The sequence below is a fragment of the Symphalangus syndactylus genome, chromosome 5 (assembly GCF_028878055.3).
Source record: "Symphalangus syndactylus isolate Jambi chromosome 5, NHGRI_mSymSyn1-v2.1_pri, whole genome shotgun sequence".
Lineage (NCBI taxonomy): Eukaryota > Metazoa > Chordata > Mammalia > Primates > Hylobatidae > Symphalangus > Symphalangus syndactylus.
Window position 1 is genome coordinate 22,108,737 of NC_072427.2, and position 16,309 is coordinate 22,125,045.

Genomic DNA, 16,309 nt, shown 5'->3' on the forward strand with positions numbered 1-16,309 from the left:
TCTCTTAAGCATAAGTGCCTGGAATTCTCCCTGCACCCTTCATGTCCTGGCAAACCCATGCCCATCCTTAGGTCTCAACCCCACAGCATTTTCCGCTAGGTCTTCTCTGACCTCTCTCTCCTATACAGCTGTGTACCTTGTCTTGGGAGTCTGGCCTTCCAGCCAAAGGAAGACTGGCATGTGCTCCTAGCACAGCCAATCCTATGGATTGTCCTGGAATGAAAAGCAATGAGCTGGGCCAGTCGGACCTGTGTATTCATCTGTTTGTCCATTCTCTGTCTTCAGAATTTGAACTAGGGAATCAAGCAGGTGGTAACAGCAGCCAGAATGAGGAGGTTATTGGTTAAAGGCCACATGGCATGTGAAACCCACGTAGTTGAGTGGATTTATGGGGCAGAGGCTCTCAGACCATAGGGTGTGTAAAAGCACGTGAGAGTGCATTGGTTTTCTATTGCTGCCATAACAAATCACCACAAAAGTAGCTGCTTTAAAGACAAATTTCTTATCTTACAGTTCTGTAGGTCAGAAGTCTGACATGGGTCACTGGGCTAAAATAAAGGTGTTGACAGGGCTGTGTTCTCTTCTAAAGGCTCCGGGGAGAAGCCATTTCCTTGCCCTTTCTGGTTTCTAGAGGTCGCCCCTGTTCCTTGGCTTGTGGCCCCTTCCTCCACCTTCAGTGCCAGCAGCATCGTATCTGACCCTTCTTCCATCATTACATCTCTTTCTGACCCAAGGAAAGGTTCTCTGCTGCTGAGAACTTGTGTGATTAGACTGGGCCCACCCAGGTAATCCAGGATCATCTCACCATCTGAAGGGCCCTTTTGCCAACTACGGTAACATAGCCACAGGTTCCAGGGATTAGGATGTGGACATCTTTGGGGACCATTATTCTGTCTAGTAAAAGGAGCGTTCTAAATGAAGATTTCCAGGCCCAGAATGCAAGGGTCCTCATCTAGGAGGTTTTTCTGGGATGGGCCGGCAACACAAATAGCTCTGAAGCAGCTACTCTGCAGATTGTCCTTAGAAAAATGCTACTACACAAAAGTCAGAGGACCTGAGTGGGCTGGTGACGCAGGAACAGCGAAGCAGGCACACTTAGAGCCACCGTGGGCTCCTCCTGGGGTCAGCGATCCCGAAGCCTGGTGTTCATGAGGTCTTCAGAATGTTCCAGGTCATCCCAGGTCTGGAGAAGACTGGCCCCTGTCCTCAGCCGCCTATGAGAGCTCTGCCTTGCAGGGGAGCCTCAGAAATGCCCCATCAGCTGAGTTCCATGAACGCCTGCAATGGAGCAGCTCACCCCTCCACTGGAACAGAGCAGATCTGGGGAAAGTAATAGTCTTACCGTGGTGTTCCCACCCAGGGCCTGGGCATAAGGGTGCACGATAAATATTTGCTAAATGAAAACATGAATGATTTAACAGCTGTAAGTATGAAAAGGACGATGGAAGAGGCACAAGTCCCCCATCCCTGGTAGTGGTTCAGTTTCATCCGGAGGGCTGGGGCCTTTGGGGCCTAAAAGAGGAATGGGGTTGAAGCAGGAAAGGATTCCAGGGAGTGGAACAGCATAAGCAAGAAGAATACAGAGGGTGCGCACAGCAAGGCCTGGGCAGGCAGGGGAAGAGCCTGCAGTGTCCTAGGACCTGATCTGCCCATGCTTCAGGAAGAAGCCTCTGGCAGCTCTGCATTAGAGGAATACGAAAACAGAGGAGATCCTGGAGGGTACAGGGAACGGGGTAGGTATGGGCTGGTCAGAGCAGCGGTAGAGTGAAGAGATGACATGGCAAGATGGAGAAGCACAAGACTGTGTAACCTACTGTGCAATAAGAGAAAGGGCACAGAGATGGTAACAACTCTGGCAGGCGCAGTGGGGCCACTGTTGGGAAGTAGAGGGTAGAAGAATTGTGGCTCTCGGCAATGCAAACAGCATTGGTGGCAGCCACAGAATTATTTCCACTCAGTGGTCTTGACTCCCGTGCAAACACACATCTGGCTTATCTAGCAGTCCCTTCAAGTTAAATGAAGTCTTTGTGGCGCCAGACAGGGCATGGCTACAGGGAGGGCCCAGGCAGTCCGGCCCAAGTACAGCTTCGTGGAGATTCCTACGGCACAGAACAGCTAATTCCTATGTCCCAAGCATGGGATGGAGGGATGAGGTATCCAGCGGGGTAGGAAATGGGGATATCTCAGCAGACGTGGATCCCCTCCCCTTAACATGTTGGAATGTGTAAGCTCCCCAGAACTGTAAAGGACTCTCCTCTGGAGAAAGGGGAGTCCTGGAGCTAAGTCAAATTGCATGAGCCTGGTGGAACAGGGGCTCAAAAATCAACACTCACCTGAATGAAGGAAAAACATAGAAGGTCCTGTTTCTTTTACTCTTGAGCTGAGGGCTGGGATTCACCACTACTACACATTTGGGAAAAGCTGGTTCTGTGTTTGATACAGACTTTGCCATATGAATAGCCTGTTCCAACAGCTCTGGAAAAACCTTTTCTGGTGGGGGCTGTGTGTGGTGGCTTGCACCTGCGATCCTGGCGCTGTGGACAGCCAAGGCAGGAGGATCATTTGAGCCCAGGAGTCAGGACCAGCCTGGGCAACATGGCAGGACTCTGACTCTACAGAAAAAAAAAAAAAAAAACCAAAATCTTTTCCGGTGGAATGAGTCTCTGAGATTAGCTTTTACCCCAATAGCCAGGCACATAAAGCTACATTCTGCTGCCTTCTCAGAAGGCTACTCCCCACAGAAGAAAAGTGCCTCGTAGGTTGCCTTTGTGTGGGCCCTACTGAGGCAGAATATGACCAGATGAAGGGCAGGCATCCCCTAAACATCCCTAAGCATGGGGGCTGCCCCAAAGCACGAACCAGAAACATTGGCACACTCAACCCCAAAGCCTAATACGCCCCAGCCCCCCCTACCACTCTTGCAGCCTGCAAGGACATTAGCCTACTTAGGGAGATCAAGAACTTCTGAAGTATCTTGTTAAGATACAAAGGACTTCTGAAAGATTTCTGTTGACTTAAAAACAGACACAAATATTTTACTGAACTATGTATTTCTACAGAAACTATTACAACAAAATCAGGTAAAATTCACAAAGGTATACAAGTCTTTAAAGGAAAATATTTTTTCCCTTAAATATAAAAAGAACATTTGCCAAATAACATCAAAAAGAAACAAAGCAAAAACTGTTAGAAACAAAAGAAACAGACAGAAATACAACAATAGAAGACTAACATATCTTTCTTAGTCTTAATGAATCAAGTAAATTAAAATTAAAGGTCCATAATATTATACTTTATAAGGTCAAATGAATATATCTGATTGGATTTTCTTCCCTTCAGAGAATATACTTTCTTCTTCGGTTTCCTGGGGATACGTATTAAAACTAAAAATTTATTAGGTCTCAAGAAAACATCCATGATCTCCGAAATGCACAAATTGTACAGGCCATACTCTCTTTGACAAGGCAATAAAACTAGAAGTTTGTAAGAAATGCTAAAAACAACAACAAAATAAACTACCTGGAAATTTAAAAGTATAACTTCAAAAAACTCCAGTAAAAAGTAAAGTCAAATCTGAAATTATAAATTATTTATAACTTAGAACACTAAATATAAATTTGAGGGATACGGATAAAGATGTATTCAGAGGAAAAGTCGTACCTTACAATGTTAGTAACTGTGTCTTTTATTAAGAAGAAAAAGTTAAAATGGCATGTAACTTTGGAAAGTGAGAAAATAATAAAGGAAAAAATTAAGAACAAAACCAAAAGAATCATGAAATAGTAAAACAGTAAATTAAGATACAAATCTCAGAGTTGGTTATTTGAAAAGATCAATGAAACAGACTAATTCTGGAAAAACTAATGAGAACAAAGGGAAAGCACACACAACATGGGAATGAGAAAGCAGCATACTACAACTCCAGGCCAACAAATCTGAAAATCAGAACAGAATCACTATTTAGGAAAATTTACTTAATTAAAAAAAATTTGGTTGGGCGCGGTGGCTCACGCCTGTAATCCCAGCACTTTGGGAGGCCGAGGCGGGCGGATCATGAGGTCAGGAGATCGAGACCATCCTGGTTAACATGGTGAAACCCCGTCTCTACTAAAAATACAAAAAATTAGCCGGGTGTGGTGGTGTGCGCCTGTAGTCCCAGCTGCTGGGGGGCGGGGTGGGGCTGAGGCAGGAGAATGGCGTGAACCCAGGAGGCGGAGCTTGCAGTGAGCTGAGATTGCGCCACTGCACTCCGGCCTGGGCGAAAGAGCGAGACTCTGTCTCAAAAACAAAAAAAAACAAAAAAAAAAAAAATTTTTTTTTTTTTGAGAAAGGGTCTTGCTCTGTGTCCCAGGCATGCTTATGGCTCACTGCAGCTTCGGCCTCCAGGGCTCAAGTGATCCTACTGCTTCAGCCTCCTGAGTAGCTGGGACTACAGGCGCACACCACCATGCCTAGCTAATTTTTAGTAGAGACTATGTTGCCCAGGCTGATTGTGAACTCCTGGGCTCAAGCGATCCTCCTGCCTCGGCCTCCCGAAGTGCTGGGATTATAGGCATGAGCCACTGTGCTTAGCCAGGAAAATTTAAATTGCCAAAAACTTACAGAATAGAAATAAAGTTTGAAGAAAATAATGAGCATGAAAAAAATTGAAAAAAAAAACAAAACAAAACATATTTCCTAAAAAGGCACTAGATTTGGACAGTTTCATACATGTTATAAAAACTTCAAAGAGCAAAAAATTCTAAATATTTAAATGTTTCCAGGGCATAGAAAAACAGAGCTTCCCACGTTCTTTTTAATTTTTTTAAGAAGCTAACAAACACCAATAACTGACAAAGAAAGCAGAAAAAAAATTACACAACTATTCATCTTATTTAGGTATGAAAAATTCCATAATAAAATGAGAAAACCAAATCCAAAAGAATTTCACAATTTAAAGCTCTTATTTTTATTATACAAGTAATACACGATCTTTGTAGAAAAATTAGAAAGTACAGATAAGAAACACAAAAATCTACTGTGGACCAACCAATCATAAATAACCACTGTTAACATTGAAAGGAGATGTATATTAAAAGAATAATATACTATGACTATATCAGATTTTTGTAGAAATGCAGAGATGTCTTAACATTAGCAAATCTATTAAAATGATTCATCTAAAGTCATAATAGAGAAAAGCCAGTTGATCATCTTGACAGATGTGGAAAAAAGCCATTTAATAAAACCCCAACATCCATTACTGATAATATTTTCATCAAACTAGAAATAGAGGGCATAAGCTTAATGTATAATTGAAATATTAAGATTATTTTACACTAAGAGTCAAATTTATAGTTTTGGAGAAACACTCTTCTAAGTAAAAAAAATATATATATAAAATAATGTACAATATCAGCACAATTATGTAAGTGTATTTTAACATAGTTCTAAAAGTACCGGTCAATGTGATGAGTTGAGAAAGTGAAATAAGATTACAAATATGGGAATAAAATTATCAACCTACCCAGAACTATTGCCCAACTGAAAAAGGCAAAAGAAATTAACAACAGCAAAACCTTTAGAATAATTCAGTAACTGGCTAGTTACAAAATAAATAACGAATCGCCAAGTTAAACTATTATACAACCACACAGTACTCTCTTATGCAGAGGTAAGAATGAGGTAGATTGATGTGTACTGACATAGGAAGATCTATTACAAAGAGAAAAATGCTAACAGCAGAAGGGTTGTCTTATATGGTCAAAGAGCTAAAACATACTTTAGGAAAAAACTGATGAATATGCATCAACTGTTGACTGTTTTTCTTGGGGGAAAGGGATTTTAATTATGGGGGACTTTAATTTTCTACATTATGTTTTTAAATAATGTTTACACTTAACATAAGTTTTATTTAATGTTTTAAGTCATAAAAGCGATAGATTTAATTTTCATTTTTTAAAGTAGTGGGAAAAGATCTCATTTACAATAGTAACCACACTAAAAAAATCACCTATACTAGAAAAGATAGGCTGAGAGACATAAAACATTATAAATTTACTGAAATGAAAGGTTAAATATTATAAAGATGTTAGTCCTCTTGTGTAAAATATGTAAATTTTACTCAATCCAATTTCTAATTTTTCTAAATGTTACAAAATTATCTCAAATTTCTTTTGGAAGGTTTTTTTTTTTTTTTTGAGACAGCGTCTCACTCCGTCGCCCAGGCTGGAGTGCAGTGGTGCTATCTCAGCTCACTGCAACCTCCGCCTCCTGGGTTCACTGCCTCAGCCTCCCAAGTAGCTGAGATTACAGGTGCCCATCACCACAGCCAGCTAGTTTTTTTTTTTTTTTTTGTATTTTTAGTAGAGACGGGGTTTCGCCATGTTGTCCAGGCTGGTCTCGAACTCCTGACCTCAGGTGATCCATCCACCTTGGCCTCCCAAAGTACTGGGATTACAGGCGTGAGCCACTGTGCCCGGCATGCACAATATACTAGGCAAGTTTTTAAAAAGTTTAATGGGGATGTTTAGCCCAAAACTATGGCGATCCAAACAATGTGGTACCAGTGCTAGAATGTGCAGGAAGATAACAACCCATAATAAAGAGTTCATAGCACACTCGAGGCCAGGGTGCTTATCCTGGCACCCAACAGAAGGGCTAGGTGTATGGTAAAAATGGGATTTCATATAGAATACAGAAAGGATAGACTTCCCAATAAACAGTGTTGGGGTAATTTAAAAAATACATTCCAGATAGATCAGAGGTTTTTAAAATTTTTTTTAGAGACAGGGTCTTGCTCTGTTCCCCAGGCTGGAGTGCGCCGGTGCCATCAAAGCTCACTGTAACCTCAAATGCCTGGACTCAAGTGATCCTCCCACCTTGGCGACCCAAAGTGTTGGGACTACAGGCATGAGCCACCATGCCCAGCCAGATCAGAGATTTAACTGTTTAGAAAGAAATAATAAAAGTACAAGAATAAGACAGTGGTGAATATTTATACAACCTTGCAATCAGAATTGGAAAGACCTCGCCGGGCTTGGTGGCTCACACCTGCAATCCCAGCACTTTGGGAGGCCGAGGTGTGTGGATTGCCTGAGCTCAAGTTCGAGACCAGCCTAGGCAACATGGCGAAACCCATCTCTACTAAAAATACAAGAAGTTACCTGGGCATGGTGGCATGCACTTGTAGTCCCAGCTACTTGGGAGGCTGAGACACGAGAATTGCTTGAACCCAGGAGGCGCAGGTTGCAGTGAGCCGAGATCACGCCACTGCACTCCAGCCTGGGGGCCAGGGTGGACCCCGTCCCAGAAAAAAAAAAAAAAAAAAAAAAAAAGAATTGGAAAGACCTGCCTAAGCATGACAGCATAGGTAGCAACCATTAAAAAAAAAAAAAAAGTAACAGATAAACTTGACTAAAAGGTGTTTTTTTAATGTCTAAACATTTTTAAAAAGCCATACATGCAACTTAAAATTTTTGTTTTACGTTTATGAAATAAACCTCTTAGAAATCAGTGATACTGCTGAACACCTTAAAGGGTTACATTTTAACCCAAAAAAATTTTTTTTAGCTCTCTGTCCCCAGGGTAACTCCAGTGTTAAAGAGGAAGCAGTACACACTCACACACTGTGGGAGTATAATTGGGGCTGTCTTTCTGGAAGGCAATTTGAGGCAATACATATTAAAAGTCCTAAAAATGTGCATACTTTTTTATTGTTGCAACAGGGTATGTTATGCTGCAGTTAACCAATTAACCCTGAAATCGCAGTGGTTAACACCTAAGGTTTATTTTTTTAATTCATGCTACACGTCCATGCAGGATGGCAGGTTAGGGTAACATGAAGGGAGAAGGGGGCTGTTCCACATAGTCACTCAGGGATCCAGGCTTGACAGAGGCTCTGTCCCTGGGACATCAGCATTTGCTGAGGGAAGGGAAGACAGACACTGCGGAACTACTCATGGGCATTTCAGTCTCTGCCTGGAGCTTCATATGTCACCTCTGCTCACATTTCATTGGCCAGAATTAGTCACAGGACCCTGAATAGAGTACAAGGGGGATGGAGGGTGAAGTCCTGTATGCCTCAGAAGGAAAGGAGCCGCAGATAGGGAGGCACGTACTTTTGAGCCAGTAATAACTTCAGAAAATTACCCTAAGTCAATATTCTGAAAAGTTCACAAGGATGTTAGAAGCACTTCATTATGTCCTTGACTACAACAGTAAAAAAATTGGAAACAACCTAAGTATCCAAGGTACAACCTACATAGAGGTTAAAAATAATGTAATTACATATTTACTGATATAGAAATCTATTCACAATATAGCATTAAAAGGGATAAAAGTTATAAAACAGTATGTATAATATGATTATATTTCACGGAAAAAGTAATAAAACACACACAGATGCATAGAAAAAAGTCTGAAAAGATAAAAACCAAAATGTTAACAGTGGTTATAATTAGATGGTATAATAACAGGTGATTGGTTTTTTTCCCACTCAGCTGGAATTTCTTTAAAAAAAAGTATTATTTATGTACCAAAAAAGCATTTAAAAAGGGAAACAAAAAAACAGTACTCTTGGGAGAGTTCACTTATCCACTCCACTCTTCTCATTAAACTCTTATATTTGACGCAAGGAATGTCTTCTTGCCTGTCACATCATAAGACGCTGCTCTCACAACTGATGTAAAGTTGGGACTTCCTATTAAAAGCAGTACAAGAGGGTAAAAACAATAGCACAGCCCCACAGCTGTGAATCATCAGTCCTGCCCATCACTCGCCAAAACATACACCACTTGGGACTCTGCCATGGTTTGTGGGCTCCTGCCAGGTGCCCTGGGGGTCTCTGGGGCCCAGAGACCCTTTGCCGCAAGACTCTGCACTGTCAAAGAGAGTAGGGCACTGTACAATTCCACTTCAAACAAAAGATCCACAAACTCTTCTTCCGGTAAATGGATTCCAGAACATAGAACATCACCACCAGAAATAGAAAATAAAGTCTCCTCTTAGGTATACATATTTTTCATTAAAAACTCTTCCTTAGTGTTTCTCCCACTTCCCCTTTTGCCGTTTCTTCACAAACACACACATACACATGCGTGCGCACACACACAGTCCTAAGTTCACTAGAACATTTCATCCAGCTCAAAATTCTTACCAAAGCCACCTTCCTGCCTGGGTAGTGTTTAAAGCCAAACTAGAAAACCCATATTCTTGAGATCGGTACATGGAAGAGGCATGTAAGTAACACACATTTCTAGATTAGACAGGAGTCCCTCTCCGTGCCGAAACCCCCATCATCTCCAGAATATATACTGTTTCTTTGGGGAAGCCATGTACTCAGAAATTAGGGTCCTTTGAAGGCATGCATATCATTTCAAAATATACATGGACATTGATCTTGCAAGCTTCTAGCTTGCAAGTGCTTCAAAATCTAGTGATGTCTCAAGGCAATGAAAGAATTTAGCTTCTAGAAGGATGAATGGAACAAACAATCCACTTCTGGATATTAGCAAAGACCAGTGGCTGGCTCCCTCTTTTGAGTGCCTGTGCTAAGTCACATCACATCTGCCTTCTTCCCAAAGGTGCACCTGGCCACACGTGAGGTCCCACCATAAGGTCCCCAGCACGTCCTGTGGTTGGCTCTCATCCAAAATTGTCCCTGGTTTCTACAGAGAAGGAGACTTTTCTAAAGAAAAAGAGCGCTGTTAAAATAGACAGATCATGATGTTTCTGGGAGGCATATTCACTGTCTTATGTTCCACCCTTTTCTTGATGTTTTGCATCAAATGTAGTCCACAGCAGGCAGGCGCCTGTCTACCACCATGAAGGCTGTGCTCATGGGGCCTGCAGGCTGGAGACCAACTGCCCTCTGTGCACAGTCTTCCTGGGTGTTGATCAGGTCCCATTCAAGCTGCTCCCACCACTTAGCAAGGCTGCTCCCTCCCCAGAAAGCCAGAAAGGAGTGCATCTCCAGGAAGGGGCGGGCAGTGGACACGCCACCCCCAGCCAGAACTCTGTTTCCATTCCTGAGATCTTAGGGCCTCCCACTTGTTTTGAACATACTGCTCTGCCTCCACTAAAGCCATCAATAAAGAACTCAGGGTGTGTTTGTTTTCCATAGAACTGGCCTCACAGGCAGAGGCATCATTTTCACCAACTTTCTTGGAAAGGTTCCTGCCAAACCAGAATCATTCCAAAGTGGAACTTACCGTTTATAACGAACATTCCTAAATGTCATTCGGATTCACATCTTTGTAAACTGTCCTTTGCTGTGGACACATATTAAAATAATATAATTGTAATATGCTTTTATCAGAATATAAGAGAATTATTTTCTCTTGGCACCCACAGGTCACCAAAGGGACTAGAGTGGCATGGCTCAAAAGATACTGCCTCAAGGTCCAGGAGACCTGGATGCAGAGTCCACGCTGCTGGTCACTGCTGGGTGACCCTGGGCGTGTCACTTTCTCTGTCTCTACTTCCCATCTGCAAAATGCAGGTGACAGTCTCTGCCTTGTTCTCTCACCCAATTAAAGTCTAATGTGATGGCAGGCAGGAGAAATGAAACCGAGGGGCCACACAAGTTCGAGGTCTTGTGTGGATACTGGTTCTCTTTCCCTCCAAGGCCTGACCACACTGTCCCAACCTGTTGCTCTGGTGGTTTTACGTTCCCTGGGCGGCATTAGGAAGGCTTCCTTGCCACTCCCAACTTTAAAATGCATCCAGCTGGGGGTCTTGACTGGAATGAAAGGTTATTTTTAAAGGTCCTCTTGGTTAAAGGGTTCCAAGTTTTAGTTGATCTCTTTTAGACACCAGGTTTCATGGAGGCAGAAGGAAAGCTTATCAAGGTATAGCAGCCAGTCTTGGAAACACCAAAATCAGGAGACCTCATTTGCAAACTGAAAATGCAGTCCTGGCCCTGCAGCTTCCAGGCAGCACAAGCGGCTGCGATGCTCACAAGTGAATGGCTTACGTTCTGCCTGAGTCTGGCGTAAGGTTATGACAACAGTACTGAGACTGGGCTGGATGTCAGAATAAACGAGGGCATGTCACGCCAGCTCAAGGGAACACCGTCCAGGTTGCTCCAGGGCCATTATTTTAAAAGCAAGTCAATGAAAAGACACTAAGATGTTCAGAGAAAAGCAGAAGGAATGGAAAGTTCAGTGCTTTTATAAAAGCTGTTGTGCTTTCATGGCCAAGCCCAACCTACCTTTCCCTTTAAGGGAGTCCCTACTACTCTTAGCTCCAGGCCGCAGCAGCTGTAGAGCTGGACACACAGCAGGAGGAATCCAAGTTCCTCACCTGCTGCCCACAGGATGCTCACCACACTGTTCAGTGGTTGGTGAGCTGGGATCATGGGTCTCGACTGCACAGCAGCCCACTGTGGAAATGGCTCTTCCAACATTTTCTACACCTCCACTTCTGGGGTTTTATAAAGTCACTGCTATCAGAATGCACAAGTGGCTTTAGTAACTATTCTATGCATATGTCACCTGAGCATTCTCTTGTCAGTCAAGAGGGCTCTTTCTAGATTCATAAGTCACCTGATAGAGGCAGAGGTCATCTGAAGACCCAAGTGGAAGGTGTTTGGAACCCAGTGTCCGCTGCTCCCAGGCAGCCACACACCCAGCCTGCTGCTGGGCAGACCAGACTGGCTTGAGAATCCCCTTATCCTGCTGCTGGGCCACGGGCTGACTCATAGCCAGCTCGGCTCTCTGATCTCCTGGTGCAGCCAGTAGGGAGCTGCTACCAACTGTCCTGAGAGCCATCGGGAGCTCTGGGGAAAGGGCAAGGCCAGCAGCAGACTAGCCCGAATCACAAAGAGGGCTGGCCACGCTTTCCACCTCCTGTCTGCCAAGAGCCCTGTGTACTCAACCAAAGCCCCCACTCACCCTGCGGGAGCTCCTCTAAAAGTGCCTTGGTGCTCCAGATCCCCAGCCTTCCCTTCTATCCGCATCCCAAACAAGACTCCCCAACTCAGAGAGGTGTTTCCGTGAGGGGAAGGGAAGGAGAGCAGGAGGACTCATGTGTTCACCCTGGGGCCCAGGACACCTGCGTGCAGACCCCATCTCCCTCCTTCCTTGGTTTGTTTGCTCATTAATCCAAATTCAGCAGGGAGAAACTCTAACTGTGTCCATGGGAGAAGGTTTCTAGAAGGAGTAGTCCTCTTAGGTGGTTCTCAAAGGGGTAAGGGGGCACCAAAGCCTCCCCTTTGCTCAAGGCATTTAGAGATGTGTGGGGCCAAGGATTCAAGACATATTGCCACACACGGGCAATCTGCCAGGGCAGGATGCCAACAGCACCCACAGGCCCGCTGGCCCCACTGAGCAGCTCTGTGAGAGAGGAGAGGTTTATGGCTACAGTCCCTTCCCTAGGAGAAACTGAGAAATGCAGGAGGCAGAGCTGGGTGGAACACCTCTGTCATGAGGGCCAAGGCTTGTCGGCTGAGCTGCTCTCTCTCTCCTCCCCGCCCCAAAATGCCTGCGATTTCTTCCCAGTTGTCCAGACCCATAAAATAATCCTACCCTAGGTCCCAAGCCCTGGCCAGCCCCTATACCTGGAATCCCTGGGTCACCATTCCTAGGGAAGAAGGTGATTCGAGGGTCTGGAGAGCCCCAGGGGCAGAGCATCATGGATGGGCTCCAGGGGCCTGAGACCAGCTCCTGCTACTTCCCCTTCTCCCCCCCTGCCCCAGGGCCACCCGAGCCCCAGCTTGGGTTTGACCGGACAGTGGCATTCATGTCTGATAACTACCCAGCACAGCAAAGATGGTGCATCATTCGATAGGGTCCCAGCTCTGCTGTGGGATTTGATTAAAACACTAAATTCTGTGTACACATTTAATTGAACAAATATTTATTAAGCACCTACTTTGTGCCAGACATTGTGCTAGGCACCCTCACTGTGTGCTGTTCCCACAGCACAATCATCTGCTCAGAAATTAAAACCAAGAAAAGGAACACTGTTGCAACCATACAAACTGGGGGGCAGGGGGGCAGTATCGTGGATGCAGGCAACTCCCGGGCCAGAAAATGCACCCACCAGAAGCTTGTTTTCCATCTCTCAGTAAGTTTCCACTAAACAACTAAACAGTTGTTTTAAAGCCTCTCAATGTTGACAGAGAGGAATGTTGTTCTCTCTGTGCCCCCCGGGGCTGGTGCCTGGTGGACATTCAAATACTCTGAATGTTATTTGATAAAAGGAGCCTGATGGCTTGGTGTAAAGAATATCAATATTTGGATTAGAAAATGCGTGTTTTCAGTTCATATGGTTGCAACAGCCCTTATGAAAGATATAAACATCCCTGCCCTGACTGCATAAATGTTGAAGGTAGACCTAGTTCTGGATTCCTGAGTCAGAATCTTCCAGTTGTCCACAACCTCACAAGGCCAGAGAAGCGAGAGGAGATTTCTATTCTGGAAAGGAGTGAGTGGACGGCACAACTGGTTTGGAAACACGACAAACTGCGCCTGCGTTTACAGAAGCAATGCACACAGAAGAATGTCCTAGAGCTATCTGGTCTCGCACACACGCTTGGGACTCACGGGCAGGGCCTGGGCCTCAGCCAGCCCTAGTTATCGGTGCCCAGCTTGGAGAGGCCTCGGCGGAAGTCATGCAGGTCATCAATCTTCCCGTCCAGCACCTCCAGGAAGCTCTTCAACTCCACCTTCAGGTGGCGCTGTCGGTATTTGCTCTCCTCTATGTCTGTCTTTAAGGAACGCACTTTGTCTTCCAGGTTTTGATTGTCTCTCTCTGCCGCCTGGCAAAGCAAAAGGGAGAAGGGTCTGGAAAACTGAGTGACGAGAGTCGTCCTTCAAAACCTGCTACAGCTGAACCAACCATTCTCCATCCAACCTGAGGGCCTCGGCCAGGGCTTAAGCTGCCTAGAGACATGCTACCCTAGCACAGAAGCCTGTGACAAGACATCAGAAGGGAAGCAGCAGGCACTTCAGTGACCTCCTGCTTTCCTGCCTGCTCTCGCACAGAGGGACCAACACCCAGCCTGAAAACCCAAGACCCAACAAAGCAGGCAGAATGCAGAGTCCTGCCTGTGGGAGACCTCACACAGGGCCCAGCAGGGAAAGTCTGAAATCCCCGTCTGCATGGCTAGCAGAGATCACATTTCAGTTCCATCCTAAGAGACAGAACAGATGGGAGAGTGGCTCGTTCCCCTGGTCCCACAGAGAGGCGTGGCCTCCTCAGCCCCAGGCCAGCCTCTGGCCCTCGGAGAGGAAGGACTGGCCATGCCAATGACTCAGGGACAGCCAGTCTGTGCACCCTCTGATGCTGTTACCATGGAGATGTTCTGTGGCGCTGGGCCCCACAAGCCTACAGAGGCACATCTAGGTAAATCACAAGCAGGTTCCCAAAGACAGGACAGCTGTGAGTCCTTAAATGAGCCATAAGCCTTGAACTCTTCATATCAAATAAGAGCTTTATGTTGAGGGAATAAACGGAGACTTTTCTGAACATGTGCACAGGAACCAGTTACCAATTCCAGGGTCATGTAACTGCATGAAGCGCCGTGTGTGTATCAGAGGACCTGTAGGGAAGAGGCCCTCCGAGGTGGAGGAAGCCCTGAAAATCCTCATTTTAGTGATGAGAAATCTGAGGATACGGAGGAAGGCCTGCCGGCACTGGCAGGGGAGTGGCTGAGGTGGCCCCACACCCTGACCCTGGGCTCTCAGGCCACCCACCCTGCTCCTCACCCCCACCAGGGTTCTGCGAGGAAACAGTCGTCTACACTGTGGTGACGCACAGGAACCTTCATAGAACTGGAAAAACCAAAAGACAAACGCTGCTGAGTCTGCCCCGAGGGCAGGGGTGGATGCGGTGCCATCTGGCATGCAGTTACCGCCAGCTTTTTGTGAACAGAAAATCTCTCCTTCAGCATTCTCAGTGTGAAAGTGATAGGAAGCAGGAAAATAAGTACCATGACATTTGTGCCTTCTCGTCTGAGCCAGGACGGCTGTGCCTCCCACCCACGTACCTCTAGCTTCTCAGAGACATATTCGCACTCTGACATGAGCTGAGGTATGATTTCACTTTGCTTTCGGAGATCTTTCAGCTCCTACGTGAAAGAAATTTGAGATAGAACATGAAAGCAAGTCAGATAAAATATATTCTTGAAAATCACCAACGTGTGCACGCTCGTGGAAGCAGCTTTGGGAACCTGTCCTGTTTGCATAGACAGTGATAGTGACCACGCGAATACTTCATCTCAGGGAATTTCAAGGGCGAAGTGTGTCACATGCCTTGTCACACACACCACACATCACAAGGCAGATGTTTTTCCGATTTCTGTTTTACAAGTGGAGGAAGTGAGACCTAGAGAGTTTGGTAACATGCGCACGGCCTCCAACATGTGTGCACTTAACTGTCTGCCCCCTAGAAAATAAATGACTGTAGGCCAGGCATGGTGGCGGCGAGTGCAGGTGGCTGGCGCCGGGAGCTGGGCTGAGGTGTGGTGGGCACACGTGTGTGGTGCTCTCATGGCGTGTGTCTACAGTCCCAGCTACACAGGAGGCTGAGGTGGGCGGAATGCTTCAGCCCAGTTCAAGACCAGCCTGGGCAACATAGTGAGACTCCATCTTAAATAAAATAAATACATTTTAAATTTTTTTAAAAAAGAAAATAAGTGGTTACATCATGGGTCTCTAGTGGCATTAATTTGGCAGCAAAACAGCAAAACTCAACTTCTGAGGACAGACGACAAACGCATCTCAGTGTCTTGTGAAATGTTGAACTCCCTTGTGGATCTGCACAACCAGCTATAGAATAGGGGTAACGGGGAGGCGGCAGAGGTCATGGGGAGGCCTTTGCTCCAGCCTGTCTGCACCTTGCTGTGGCTCCCAGCTCTCTCTCCATGCTGCTATCCAGGCAGCTGCCAGGGCCAGTCATAGGCCCCAAGACACCTGCTGTGTGCCACCCCGCAAGGCCAAGAGGATGCCAAGGGGCCCTGCTCGGAGCACCATTACTCACTGTCTCCTTTTCTCGGAGCTCTGCCTCCAGCTCCTCAATCCTCCTCTTCAGCTGCGTGTTCTTCTCCTTCTCTCTGTTGATCTCACTGCATTGTTCTTCCAGCTCATCAATCTTCAATATACACCACACAGGAAAGCAGGGATGCCAGCTTACATTAGTCATTAAGCAAGAGATCACCACAGCTACGCTTCTATTTTCTTTTAAAATAAATCCTAAACTAATCCACTTACAAGTTTTTCTTTGTGGCTATGAACAAACCCCATGCAGCTCCATCATGGGGCTGCCTGCGCCGCTTGCATGGGACCTGCTTTGCACATGATGCCTTACAGAGGCATCTTACCAGCAG

General features: G+C 45.5%; 1 protein-coding gene across 6 annotated transcripts in view; it reads right to left on the reverse strand.

Moving 5' to 3' along the window:
- Positions 1–12,816: 12,816 nt before the first annotated feature.
- Positions 12,817–16,309, reverse strand: part of HOMER2 (homer scaffold protein 2) — a 136,801-nt gene continuing 133,308 nt past the window's right edge. For all 6 annotated transcript variants that reach the window (XM_063638615.1, XM_063638616.1, XM_055277400.2 and 3 more), the window contains exons 7-9: positions 15,964–16,074; positions 14,972–15,052; positions 12,817–13,741 (exon numbers count right to left, since the gene is read on the reverse strand). In XM_063638615.1, the coding sequence (XP_063494685.1) occupies positions 13,553–13,741; positions 14,972–15,052; positions 15,964–16,074 (381 nt within the window). In that variant the 3' untranslated portion in view covers positions 12,817–13,552. The remainder of the gene's footprint in view (positions 13,742–14,971; positions 15,053–15,963; positions 16,075–16,309) is intronic.